At 39.5% G+C, this 12,621-nt stretch overlaps 2 protein-coding genes and 1 long non-coding RNA gene across 3 annotated transcripts in view; 2 read left to right on the top strand and 1 right to left on the bottom strand.

Annotated features, from left to right (window-relative positions):
• Positions 1 to 954: 954 nt before the first annotated feature.
• On the bottom strand, positions 955 to 7,696 carry LOC104943169 (uncharacterized). Its single transcript, XR_798088.1, has 4 exons — positions 7,621 to 7,696; positions 4,846 to 4,950; positions 2,238 to 2,473; positions 955 to 1,458 (listed from the first exon to the last, which is right to left on the bottom strand). It is a non-coding gene; the product is annotated as an uncharacterized lncRNA (long non-coding RNA).
• On the top strand, positions 3,628 to 6,998 carry ftr14l (finTRIM family, member 14-like). The gene is made up of 7 exons (XM_010768505.1): positions 3,628 to 4,190; positions 4,280 to 4,375; positions 4,505 to 4,738; positions 4,849 to 5,008; positions 5,143 to 5,310; positions 5,883 to 6,019; positions 6,584 to 6,998. The coding sequence occupies exons 1-7, from the start codon at positions 3,807 to 3,809 to the stop codon at positions 6,962 to 6,964; spliced, it is 1,560 nt and encodes a 519-aa protein (XP_010766807.1). The 5' UTR covers positions 3,628 to 3,806; the 3' UTR covers positions 6,965 to 6,998.
• A 543-nt stretch (positions 7,697 to 8,239) lies between the features above and the next one.
• LOC104943178 (transmembrane protein 150A-like) overlaps positions 8,240 to 12,621 on the top strand; it is a 22,088-nt gene continuing 17,706 nt past the window's right edge. Inside the window, exons 1-2 of the mRNA XM_010768514.1 lie at positions 8,240 to 8,492; positions 9,316 to 9,545. Of these exons, the coding sequence (XP_010766816.1) occupies positions 9,481 to 9,545 (65 nt within the window). The 5' untranslated portion in view covers positions 8,240 to 8,492; positions 9,316 to 9,480. The remainder of the gene's footprint in view (positions 8,493 to 9,315; positions 9,546 to 12,621) is intronic.

Here is a 12,621-nt window from a genome sequence, read left to right as displayed (position 1 = left end):
TAATCATCATAAGTGTTGCTGTTATGATTATGCTGCTTTATTTATTGTACATCTTATATCTTTAACTATTAACAAGAATTCCTTCGGGATAAATTCAGTCTTATCTTGTATACAACATAATTAATAATTTGATCTTAAAAAGCTGAGTAAAGCACATATGCAATATAAGTGTAAAGTAGCATCCATTCCCTGTGCTCTCCAGGACAGACATGCACTTCTACCTCCAACTCATAATATAGCTCTTGGTTGGTTTCAACAGTAAAGACGAGGGTTGGCGAGTGTTTGGTTAACACAATAGGTTTATCAGAAGAGTAACAAAGGGGAAGCCCTTCACACAAGATATGTGTAACTAGTTTGTACGGTTGAGTACCCATTGGTCTATGTTTGTTCTCTAAAACAGTATTGGTTGCATTTCAATTCAGAAAGCTTAATAAGTAGTTTAAAATGTAGCCATGTATCGGCTCATATTTAATTATATGGGTTTCCATATCAGCGTGCATCATATCAAATGAACGGCCAGATGCAATACTACTTAAGTTGTCAATTTGGTAGCCAAACTATCACTAGCTAACACAAATGATAAAATCAAGTTGTCGTGATCAACCCCCTAATTCGTACTTAATCCGCAAGCCAAAACCTGTGCGGCCTACATATTTCCATTGTCTCCGCAGTTTGCATGCATTACTTCTAAAACGACTTGGAATATGTGGAGGCATCAAAACAACAACGCATTGTTGTTAAACATTGAACTGTTGGTGGCTAGCCTTCAATAACAGCTACAAAATAGCCTTCATAGCAGCTAGTTAGCTGGCTATGGTCGAGGGGCGACTGGTTAACGAGAGCATTGTGTTAGCTGCTAATGTGATCGCAATTTAGCCAGCTAACTAGCTTCATAGCAAAAGCAACTCGCGAGTACATAGTAAAGACACCGAAAACAGCCACATACTCACATTAACACATTATTCGAAATGGGTAATATTGTGTTATTTATGAATCTTCGATCGACGTGAAAAATCTCCTTGTGCGAGTATTAACAGGCCATCTTGTTGTGCCACACCAGCACTTCCAGCTAGCCAAGATTACATGCTCGCCTAAGATGGCTGCCGCTAGCTAGTTAGCAGCGTTAGCTTCCGCCCTCCATAACATATTGAATGGCCCAGAAGCGCTGTCGCAGTAAGTCAAAAACACACACAGCTTGTAAAACTCACGTATGACAGTATTTCGTTCGTATTAAATCCTCGTAAAATAGGCAGTAGCGACGAATAGCAACGTCGTAGGCTAATGGTAAGTAGGTTAGCACGCTAAGAGCCACACGGCACTTCCAACCAGTAGTTGGCTAGCTGAAACAAAGATGGCTAACCGTGAGGGCGATTAATGCTGCGCGAAAAGCCCGGGAAAGGATGCGTTCTACTTACACAGCAATCCAGGCAAGACACACGTCCCACGGCAGAAACAGCTCTAAAGAAGGGCAACCGAACAGAAAAAGACAAGACAACTAATTAAACTGCTGCTTGATCCGGCACTGTACATCTTGGCTTAGACCCTAAAGCCCTCCTTCTACTGCGGCAGCACCAACCCGCACACACGACTTTAATGGCGGCCTTGCTGGTGTTAGCAGCTATCCAGCCGAGACAATATTAGCGTGCTGGCTACATAGCCATGATGCAAAGCTAACAAGCCAGCTAATCCAGTTTGCTAGCAACGCTAAAGGCTGCTCTCCTGTTTAGTAGCAGCCTGTATATTGTAAAACATTGTAGCGGAAGCTCTGCTTTACCGCCCATCAGACCATGTTAAGTATGGTTTCGCATGCAAAGGCGAAGAAAGGCGCCTAGGCCGAGTCTATAAAGAACAAGTATCAGAAATAACCTAGATGAGACTCAAATCTGAAATAGATCCATACCGTTATATTAATATTTCCCTGTGCGTTTCCGCACATAACTAAATGCTTCAACCAAAGCCAGCCATGCCCTCTGTGTTTCCATTACAAAGTTCGTTACTATCATAACTGGAGACACAAAATAAACAACACAAACGTTGACTACCAAAGTTAATCATAACAAAGACAAAAACATTTCCCCCCGCCCCCCCGTTAAACAGAGCAACCCTCTACTTTAACGCTTCTACTGTTTATAACATTAAGTAGAGTTTAAACCATTAACAATCGCCAGGAGTCCGGATCAAAACGGTTTGAATTAATACAAATATACATGTTTAAAAAAGCTTGCACGCACACCCACCTTATGTCCTTTTACTTTTTAATTGCTGAAGAACGAGAGAAAAAAAAATGTGTCGTTTATATGCTTCAAACTCAGGGTTGAGAAAGGGCTTTGCAGGCTGCTATGTGTCTTCCTCTCTCTCTCTCTGCCTCTGTGTATTGCTGGCGCCACAGCTCATCTGGCGCCAACGTTGGACGACCGACGCACTTTAGCGTCGTTTCAATACAGCAAGCAGACCACTATCACCCCCTGCAGGCCTGGAGACAAACAGGGGCTTATGCAGAAACACTTCTGTAATTCAATTTACAAAAATACGTCTGAAATTGCCGAAAGTAAAGCATGGCAATGCAAGTCCATTTAAAAAAGCCTATACTATTGGATTGTAGTTATTGATGCATTAATTTATATTTTTAGTGTTTTAATGGCTGGTACAGAACTGTTACAGGGTGTGTATTTTTTTTAAATGTGTAACTTTTTTATTATAATTTTGTTTTTTAATTATCTTTAGTACTTTTTTGTATGCATGCTTAGGGAACATTAAGCTGTCTTTGGCTCTTTTTTGCTGTAACAATGTACATTTCCACTCTGTGGGACTAATAAAGACATTTTGATTCTGATTCTGATGATAATTGCCACATGACGATAATCATATGCACAGCCTATACATCTTTATTTTTTAAACAAATACATTTCTCACCATAAATACTTTTACTTATGCAGGCCTTCTTCAAATAATTGTGCTGTTAGTGTAAAACCTCTTTGATTTTACTCTGTTTTACCACTTCATTCAGTTGTGCAAAATTGCAAAGGGTTAAAAACTGCGGGATCAGGTTTTAGATGCTATATAGTTCTTAGTATACTAACGAGTAGAGGCAACATACAATAGAGGCACATATAAAATGTATGTAGTAATGAATAAGTCCCACAAGATGTTGCTGTTTTCACAGAGAAAGTGTTTGATTAAGGTCCAGATAGAATGGGCAGCAAATATTTTACATATCAAGGGCAAATCTAAAGATAGCCATAAGACAAATGTGATATTGAAACAAATATAACAAGGGTAAGTTAACACTTAACAGTGCAGTAGTTACATTCAAAAGGATAATGATTTAACAGCAGTTAATATAACTTAAAATAGAAATGAATGCCATGTTAAAATGGTGTTATTCATGCTATCCTTATCCTAAAATAATCAATAGAGATACAAACATAAACGTGTATTACATGTAATAAATAAGTAGGACTTTATTTTATTGAGGTAGTTTCAACTTTTCCTCTTCTTTGTTTGAGCCTATTTGTAGTAACACCCATTGCCTATAAATGCTCAACCAGGTATACTGGTTTTACAATGAGAGTGGACCACATAGTTAACATTCTGTCACACACATCGTCAGTCTCACAGTTTCACTGAAGCTGTTAACTTCAGTTCTTCATTTTCTCTAAGTATAGGCTACCTCCTCCTGCTTACTTTTTATCAAAGCTTTTCTTCAGCATTGGATCCAACACATTTGGGTAACATATTGCTGCTGAGCTGAAGCACCTGTGGATTTAAATTTTGGTCCCATAATTGCCAGAGATCCTATTTAAAAAATGTCTCTAGATTTAGACAGATATAGCTCGGACAAATCTCGTCGGTCTACCAGTCGTAACCAGTCGAGGACCCTGGCCAAGTCCGGGGAAGTGGCGTGTGACTTCTGCACAACTAGGAAGCAGAAGGCTGAGAAGTCCTGCCTGGTGTGCCTGGCGTCTTACTGCGAGATCCACGTCCAGACTCACTATGACTACCCTGCCCTGATGAAGCACAAGCTGGTCAAAGCTACGGGTCAGATGAGAGAGAAGATCTGTGCGCAGCATGACAAGTTGCTGGAGGCTTTTTGTCGCACTGATGAGACATCAGTGTGTGTTTTGTGCATGATGGATGAACACAAACACCACGACATCGTCCCGGCTGGAACTGAAAGGACTGAGAAACAAGTGAGTGGTGAAAACGACATGTCCATCTAAACTTTTTGGTTAAGATACTCAAGGCTGACAAAAACACCTTAATGTCATTCCCTTTATAGAAACAACTTGGTACCACGCTGCACAAATCTCAGACTAGGATTGACCAGAGAGTTAAAAAGTGGCAGGATCTCCGCCAAGCTGTTGAATCAGTTAAAGTAAGTAAAATGTACTTTAAACATAATAGGTCAAACATTAGGGTATTTTGTAAGGAAAATAACTTTGCTTTGCTTTTTTATCCATATTTTAACAAACTCTCTTCCTCTCTTTGTGATGTTTCTCCTCAGCACTCGGCTCAAACTGCCATGGAGGAGAACGATAGGATCTTCAAAGAGCTTCTGCTTTCCATCGAGAGGAAATACATTGAAGTCAAAGAGATGATCCGTTCCCATGAAAGGACAACTGTGACACGGGCCGAGTTACTTCTGGACCGCTTGGAAGAAGAGATCACTCTGCTGAGGAAGAAACACACTGACCTGGAGAAGCTCTCACACACCGATGATCACATACACTTTCTGCAGGTGAGGTTTATATGAACTGAGGAACTTGTATAGTGCAAACATCAGGAGTCTTAGTAGAAAACATGTAGAAGCTGTTAATGCTAATTTCTAGCTTTCATCTCTTTTACCAGAGCTGGCAGTCTCTGTCAGGCCCCTCCGGATATGAAGACCTCAACAACATCTGTGCCGCTCCCAATTACTCCTTTGATGCCACCAAGAGAGCCATCGCTGCACTGAAATTACAAGTAGAAGAAGTCAGCAAGACTGAAATGAGAAAAATCTCAGGAGCAGGTACACAAATGTGCGATGTTCATCTCAAATAGCATTGATGCCCCTCTCTAGTTCCTTTAAGGAATGTTTTTTCAGTCTGCTTCTACTCTCATAAAACCTATGCTGCCCTGTGTTTTTTATCTGCCTCTTTATAGTGAATGATGTATACATCACGCAGGAGGTTGAAACAAAGACAATGAGCGAAGTAATATCGAGAGAAGAATCAAGGTCAAGAGAAGAACCGAGGTCAAGAGATGAACCCAGGACAAGAGATGAACCCAGGACAAGAGAAGGACCCAGGACAAGAGAAGATTTCCTGAAATGTGAGTTAAAAAAATTATTTTACAGAGAAGGATGCCTTTAACCTTTCATGAAACCTTTAGCAAAAGCAACTTGGCAAGGCTACTTTGCGGTCATATCAAACCCCACTCATATTCAACCGAGTGAAGTGTATTCTGTACTAAGGTTCATAATAGGACAGTCATGTTGACATAGCTGACATCTCCCCTACAAAGGTATGACTACACCATCGGGTGAAACACATTTTCGGAGTGTTACAAAAGGCTGTAGAACTAGTTTGGTGAAATGTAAGACAGCAAACTCACAGTTCAGTATCACTTAAACAAACACAGGTGTTCCCACTGTAACTCCACCTTGGTAAAGCATATTAACAAACTGCTGCATTAAAATGATTCACCAAGGATTAAGTGGACTAACTTTGTTCCTAACCATTTATGTGGATGATTTATGTACGACCCAAAGAAGAAGGAAAAGGGAAGAAAATGTGCTCATCTGAAAAGAGACAAATAGCAAAATGTATAGCATTACATTGGAAAACAGATACTGATCAACAAAAAAGAGATGGTAAATTATGAAATTGTCCTGCTTTGTTTAGACTCTTGCCAGCTGAGTTTGGAGGTCAACAGTGTCCATCGCAACCTTCATCTCTCCGAGGGTAACCGATCAGCAACGATGAAGAGTGAGCCCAAGAATTACCCTGACCACCCAGACCGATTCGAGCAATGGCAACAGGTGAGAATATATTCAGCACGCCAAAAAGTTATTTAGTGCCTGAGAAGAGGGTTGTGAATTCTAAGGAGCCAAAATGATCACAATATCAAGAAGTCAAACACAAAAGCACAGTTCTGATATGTGAGTTTGGGCTATTTTTCTCCCACAACATGTCATATTTTAGACTACTGAACAGAAGACCTCCTAAACACACATTCAGTTGTTTATTTGACTACACTTTGTCAATCTGCATCTGTAAAATTATCCTATAAACTAACTAAATGCTAACATGCCTTATTGACACATTTAAACAAAAAATGTCAGTAGACTTAGAACACGAGCATCTTTTAAAGTTTGAAAGAGTTTTCTTTCTCTTTTTTGTGAAACTTTTTACATGTCTTTTGTTTGTATTGAATTAAAATCTCCATCCATATCAGGCTATTAGTCTTTGAAGTTATTCTTATTATAAAAGTATTTCATTTGTGTAGCTGCAGTACATATCTGGGCAAAGGTGAAGTAAACTCTCATATTAAAAGCTAACAATGCCTAAACGTTGTCTTTTAACCTCTCATTTGGTCCATGCAGGTGTTGTGCAGGGAGAGCCTGAATGGTCGCTGTTACTGGGAGGTGGACTGGAGGGGGACAGAGGTGGACATGGCTGTTAGCTACAGGGGAATCCGCCGTAAAGGAAACAGCAATGAGTGCAGCCTGGGCTGGAACGACAAGTCCTGGAGTCTGTACTGCTCTGACTCCAAATTCTCCTTTGTGCACAACAACAAGAGCACAGATCTTGCAGCTCCTATTGCATCCCGAATAGGCATCTACCTGGATTATTCTGCAGGAACACTCGCATTTTACAGCGTTTCTGATGGCATGCAGCTTCTGCACAGAATCCAGACGATATTCACTCAGCCCCTCTACCCTGCATTCAGTGTGTGGGGCTTCGGTAGTAGTATCAGAGTGTAGAAGAGTTGCCATAGTGCTAGTTATGTGCGACAAATGTACACAAAATTCCATATATCCTTTAAAAAAAAAAAATGCGGATCTTATTTTATTTTAACCTTTGCTTTAAGTTTTTGCTTCCTTTCTGAGCTAAAGTAGGAGTGGTTTAAATTATTCAAGTGTTCTGTTTTTTCTTTTTGAAATGATCCAATTACTATTTTTTATTTTAAATGAATCCTACCCTCTGTGTATTTTATTTTGATCACTGTTGTTTTCGGGCAATCTAATTATAAAACATATGCACTTATTGACTATGTTATTTCACAGTGTTCAACATCTTTTTCTCAATTATGTTATAACACGTTTTATATTTATATTAATGGTATACTGTGTTGTATCTCTGCATTCTAGTTATGCAAGATGTGAGTCTATACACCATCTTTGCTCTAATTATACACAAATACGTCCTTTAGATGTTGGGGAAAACCTGGAAACAACATTTCATATGCCACTTGTGATGATGTGACAAATGTAAAAACGATTTGATAATCAACAGAAATTAAATAAAAGTGATTGTATTTGTTATCAATAATCACCAGACTCAATGGATTATTGCCTTCCACCACCATCTGCTGGTCCTCATTAGTGCATACACATATTAACAAGTAATATATACATACCATGGTTGAAGCTCCAGGGGGCAGCAGAAACACGTTTCGTCTCTACAGGTGGGACCTGCATCTTTGAGTCTTTTGGCTGTCCAGTGAGAGAATAAAACGACCCATACGATCAACTAATAATTGAAGTAGTACATGTAGGATACAACAACAATGAATTCGTTTTCCATATGACTGTTATAATGAGGTGTTTTGCTTGTTTTTATATAGGACTACTTTAGATATGCAATACAGTGGTAGTTTTCTCATATAAGAAACATTTACTTAAAATAATTAGAAGTGCTCATGACCTCCACAGGTTATAACACTAATGGTGGTAACACAGTTATTAGGTTTATCTTGAAAAGCATAATCATACTGTAAAATATGCATTGGTCTACGCACATTTACTGCAGTAGGCTACTGTCCGTAAGTACAATTTGTACTTGTACTTTACCTGAGCATTTCCATTTAGGTATTGCTGCTTTTATTAAGTAGAACATCTGAGCACTTCTTACATCACTGAAAATAGGACAAACTATTGATTGAAACTGGTTATTTTGCCCTCGACCCGCCCACCTGTTGTGCCAACAAACTTAAATGCAGCGCACACTGCAGGTCTAAGGGGGCGGAGCCTAACAGCTGGATACTGTGGAGTGTCTCGTGGCGGAGATGCAACGAAACCGACTGAGAGCGAGCCTCCCCCTTTGATTCAAAGAGAAACACGGAAAACGGGATTCAGTTGTTCGGGAAAGAAAATACAGGATTCATATATAAAACAAGTTTAATTGCGTCCCGTCTGTGTGGAATATTTTTCGGCTTCCAGAGGTGTGTTCGGCGTACTCAAAGTTACCAAAAAGCTGCAAAAAACGTACTAGTGAACACTGAGACAGAAGGTGAGTAGTCAATGATTTTCTTTTGATGTTCGTCGTTGTTGCTAGCTAGACCCTTGAAGGTGAGCAGCTTTTAGCATGTGCCATGAGAAGGGATGCAGTTTACCACACATTAGATTTAACTACACATATTAGTGCAATATAGTAAAACCACATTTTAGGTAAATGGCAGGTAAAAGTCCTGCATTTACAGATTTTCTTCCAAGTAAAAGTACAACTAAATTGAGTACAAAATACACACATAAGGACTAATCTCAGAATCCTATATTTGCAATGCATTATTTTGTTGTAGTATATACTACTGGGCAGACTAATCAACTGTAGGATATCATCATTTATTGAAAATATTTTGTATTAGTAGAATATGTTCCTCTTAGTTGTAGGGAAGTAGAATCAAAATAACATAAATGCTGGTGTTCAAGTAAGGCCCATGTACCTGGAAAAGTGTACTAATTGAGTCAATGTTACACATCACCAATATATACAATGTATTAGAATGACAAGCATCATCGTTGTTAAATCAGACAGTCAAATACAGTTAAACTTCCGAAAAACAACTTTTAAAATCTTGAATAGGATAACCTAGGTTTAGTCCACAACAACATTGTATAGCTCCACCAATTAGAAGAAATCTCCAGAAACAGGTTAACAGATGTAAAGCCCTACTTTTTTGTCTTTATACATTAAATTGCTGTATGCTTTACATAAACATGCTAGGGAGACTTGCTCTGATTTCTCTAACTGGCAGAGCTTGATGAAGATTGCTTTCGATCATTAGGTAAAGGTACTGACTTTACTCATTTCTCCCCCTCTTCTCATTCCCCAGCATAAAGGACACACCTGTCCATCTACTATCCTCTATCTTTAAGAAAATGTTCGTGGCAATGTAGATGTCAGCCACACTCAGTTAAATGTTAGTACTACCTGAGCAGATATTGCTCGGCTGGCCGAAGAGGAAAAAGAAGAAAGTGGCTGCTCAAGGTGCTGGAAGATGTCTCTCTGGATGATACTGCCCGTTAGCCTCCCAGTTCTGACCATCACTGGGATATGGGTTGTGTAAGTAGGACATTTCCTTAAAATCTGTTTCTAAAACTCAAATCAAACACAACCAAGTACCTTTTCAAGTCGGCTGCAACTGAAAAAGTGTGTACAATGCTCATCTGCCTTGGTAGTGAGTGATGCTTAGTGCAAGTTTTTTTTACGTCAAGTATGATACATCGCTTAATTATATAACAGCTTTGTAATCCTTTCTGCCAAACCAATACAGTAACCGTTTTACCAAAAGTAAAAGAAACACTAGTTTCAATTCTGCATTGTAACCCACAAGATTTTGAAAGAGACACATTTGGCCAGTAGCACGGTTTTATTAAATTCAACCAGGCACAAAGATAACACCTTATCCCTGACAGATTTATAACACTTTTGCAGGGAGGAACAATACACAGTGTATTCATGTGCAATGGTGTAATAAAGCACATTTGGCCCGCTATCGCACTCTGTATACACCTTTTAATAGCTTAATAGAGCCATAAACCTGATTTAACACACACTTGTTCTGCCTGCATACACATTGGACAATTTGTTTTATACAAATATAGGACTTCTGCATATATCTTTCTTAATAAATATATCAGTGTACATAACAGAATATCATCACAATTAAAATGATATTTGAACAAATTATCTTTGACATAGACTACATGCAGTGATACCCAGGCCTTAATAGAACACATTGTAAATCTTGTTTATGTTGAGTCTAAAACCTTTTGATACCTCAGCCTGAGAGCAACACTGCATATTTACGCTGAATTCCTGGGAGTCATGGCGATTGCATGTTTAACGCTCTCCAGGAAGGATCTGGGATTATCACCGCTCTTTTAAAGAGAGACTTGCAGGTTTGCAGTATATCTGTCTGCAGTATGGTATCTGATAGTATGTAGCAGAGAGGAAGGAGTGATTACCTTGTTGCTATGTTTTGGGCTGACAGGTCTCTCCTCTCTGCTCTGTTGTTTCTATGGGAGAAGGAATGCTCACCCCAAAGGGGAGAGAGACAGATGGCCTAATTCCAGATTGTAGCAGTCTATGATGAGTTGCTTGGGGAGTTTTCAGTCTAATCAGATGCCAAAGCTGAGATCTTGCACACCAATTACTAGTGTTTGTGAACATGGCTGCTTCACAGTCTAATCAGGAGTGTGTGTTCAGGTGTGCAGGGCTTTGCACAAAAGACATGGTTGAGCTGCTAATGTTGCTTTAGACTATAGACTGTTTGCGTCACAGTCAGACAAATACAAAGTTGGAGTACATGCAGGTGAAAATCAGTGCTAGCTTTGCCCATTTAGTTCTTGTTTTGACAATTGTTTCTGAGGTAGTAAGATATCTGAGCTAAGATGCCAAATGCTGCCTAATGCTGCCTAGTGTCAGTCCCTTTTTTAAACCCGCTTCCTTCCCGTTACCTCGACAATGGCGCCTTGTTTCTAAGAGCAGTCAAGGGTCCTTTTCCAGACTGGAGGAATGTCAAAGGATGTGACATGTTATGTAACTCCCTCTTTCACTGTGGGCGAATGGGTGGGAGTAAGGTAAATATTGGAGGGCGGTCATAGTAAGCAGAACTTTCACTCAGCATCTGGAGGCCATGCCCAGTGTACGAAATGTCTGTGTGCAGGCAGAAGAAGATTTCTGCCCTCCCAGGACCTTTGATTCTTCTCCTGAGTTAGGAGTTAAGCAGTTTTGCTTTAGTTTAATAGTACTGTACATTTTAGGAGCTACAGCAAACAGCCAGAGAAGCGACTGGAGCTTAGTCCATACTACTAAAATGAATTCACAGTTTGTGCATCACACCCTTTCCTGTGGTTTCTGATATGTTGTTTTTTTGCTCAGTTTTATGGGAATTCTAACTGTCAACATCAGATCCTTCTGTAAAAGTCCTTATCCTAAATAAAACAACATGGCTTTTTCCACCTATATTTTGCTCAAAGGCATGCAATTAGAGTTTACTACCACTGCTGAGCTTCGATAGAGGTCTAATTATGTAAACAAACCTATTATTACTCAGACTCCCCCGAGCGCAGAAGGCACCAGTTTAGTTTAACATAGTGCTAAAAAAGACCGCTCTATTTAGAAATGTCCCAGAAAGGCCCTGCTGCTGTTTTATATTTGGAAGCTGACCAAACACAACAAGTTTCCTTGGAAGTTGTGGAAAATGTGATCACTTCAGCTGGCTGCAGTTACTTTTCCTACATCTTTCCCCCTTGGTAAGTATAGTAGTATCATTGTATTGGAGCACTGGAACCTTCTACCTGATGGCGGTGGGCTTCCTCGCTGCATTATGCAAGAGTAGCATCTGGCTTGTATACCTTTCACATGCCACTCGTGCCTCCCTCTTCCCTTAGTCAGTACCCAAACAAATAATGTCATCTTCATTCAATTATGCCTTTTACTTGCTCACACTTGAGTCTGAAACTGAAAATTAGGAAGCCACAAATAAACACTCCAACATGTTGATTTTCTCCCAGTAATTATTTATCTTAGGTTGGACTTGATATCTATTGGTTTTAAGTCTCGTTAATGGATTTTTTAGTAATAATTATAGTTTAACTTGACCTTTTTATGTGTAGGATTTTATGATAGATCCTCTATAGTGTAGTGTAATACAGTGCAGAGCGGATGACTGTGAAATAACGCCAAATTGAATACTTAACACAAGCTTTCACGTGTAAAAGAAAATGCATTAATTTCTAAAGTACCGAAATAACAGATCTATTACACTGAACAAAAATATAAACGCAACACTTTTGTTTTTGCTCCCATTTTTCATGAGATGAACTCAAAGATCTAAAACAGTTTCTATATACACAAAATAACCATTTCTCTCAAAATAACCCATCTCCCTCGCATAGAGTTGATCAGGTTGTTGATTGTGGCCGGTGGAATGTTGGTCCACTCCTCTTCAATGGCTGTGCTAAGTTGCTGGATATTGGCAGGAACTGGAACACGCTGTCGTATACGCCGATCCAGAGCATCCCAAACATGCTAAATGGGTGACATGTTAGGGTTAGGGTTAGGGTTAGGGTTTAACCCTAGGGTTTTCGGATCCCCCCAGACCCCCCCCCAATAAAGCAAAACTGCACGTTTC

This window comes from Notothenia coriiceps, unplaced genomic scaffold (genome assembly GCF_000735185.1).
Source record: "Notothenia coriiceps isolate Sejong01 unplaced genomic scaffold, NC01 NC01_scaffold00005785, whole genome shotgun sequence".
In the NCBI taxonomy this organism is placed as follows: Eukaryota; Metazoa; Chordata; class Actinopteri; order Perciformes; family Nototheniidae; genus Notothenia; species Notothenia coriiceps.
Note: the sequence above shows the minus strand (reverse complement) of the source record. Positions and strands in the feature narration are given on the sequence as shown.

What these genes read in the sequence shown, in the direction of transcription:
- ftr14l (XM_010768505.1), top strand. Translation starts at nt 3,807, where the DNA reads ATGTCTCTAGATTTAGACAGATATAGCTCGGACAAATCTCGTCGGTCT. An exon ending in GAGAAAAATCTCAGGAGCAG is followed by an intron (nt 5,009 to 5,142) that starts GTACACAAATGT and finishes GCCTCTTTATAG; the next exon opens with TGAATGATGTATACATCACG. An exon ending in AAGAGAAGATTTCCTGAAAT is followed by an intron (nt 5,311 to 5,882) that starts GTGAGTTAAAAA and finishes TGCTTTGTTTAG; the next exon opens with ACTCTTGCCAGCTGAGTTTG.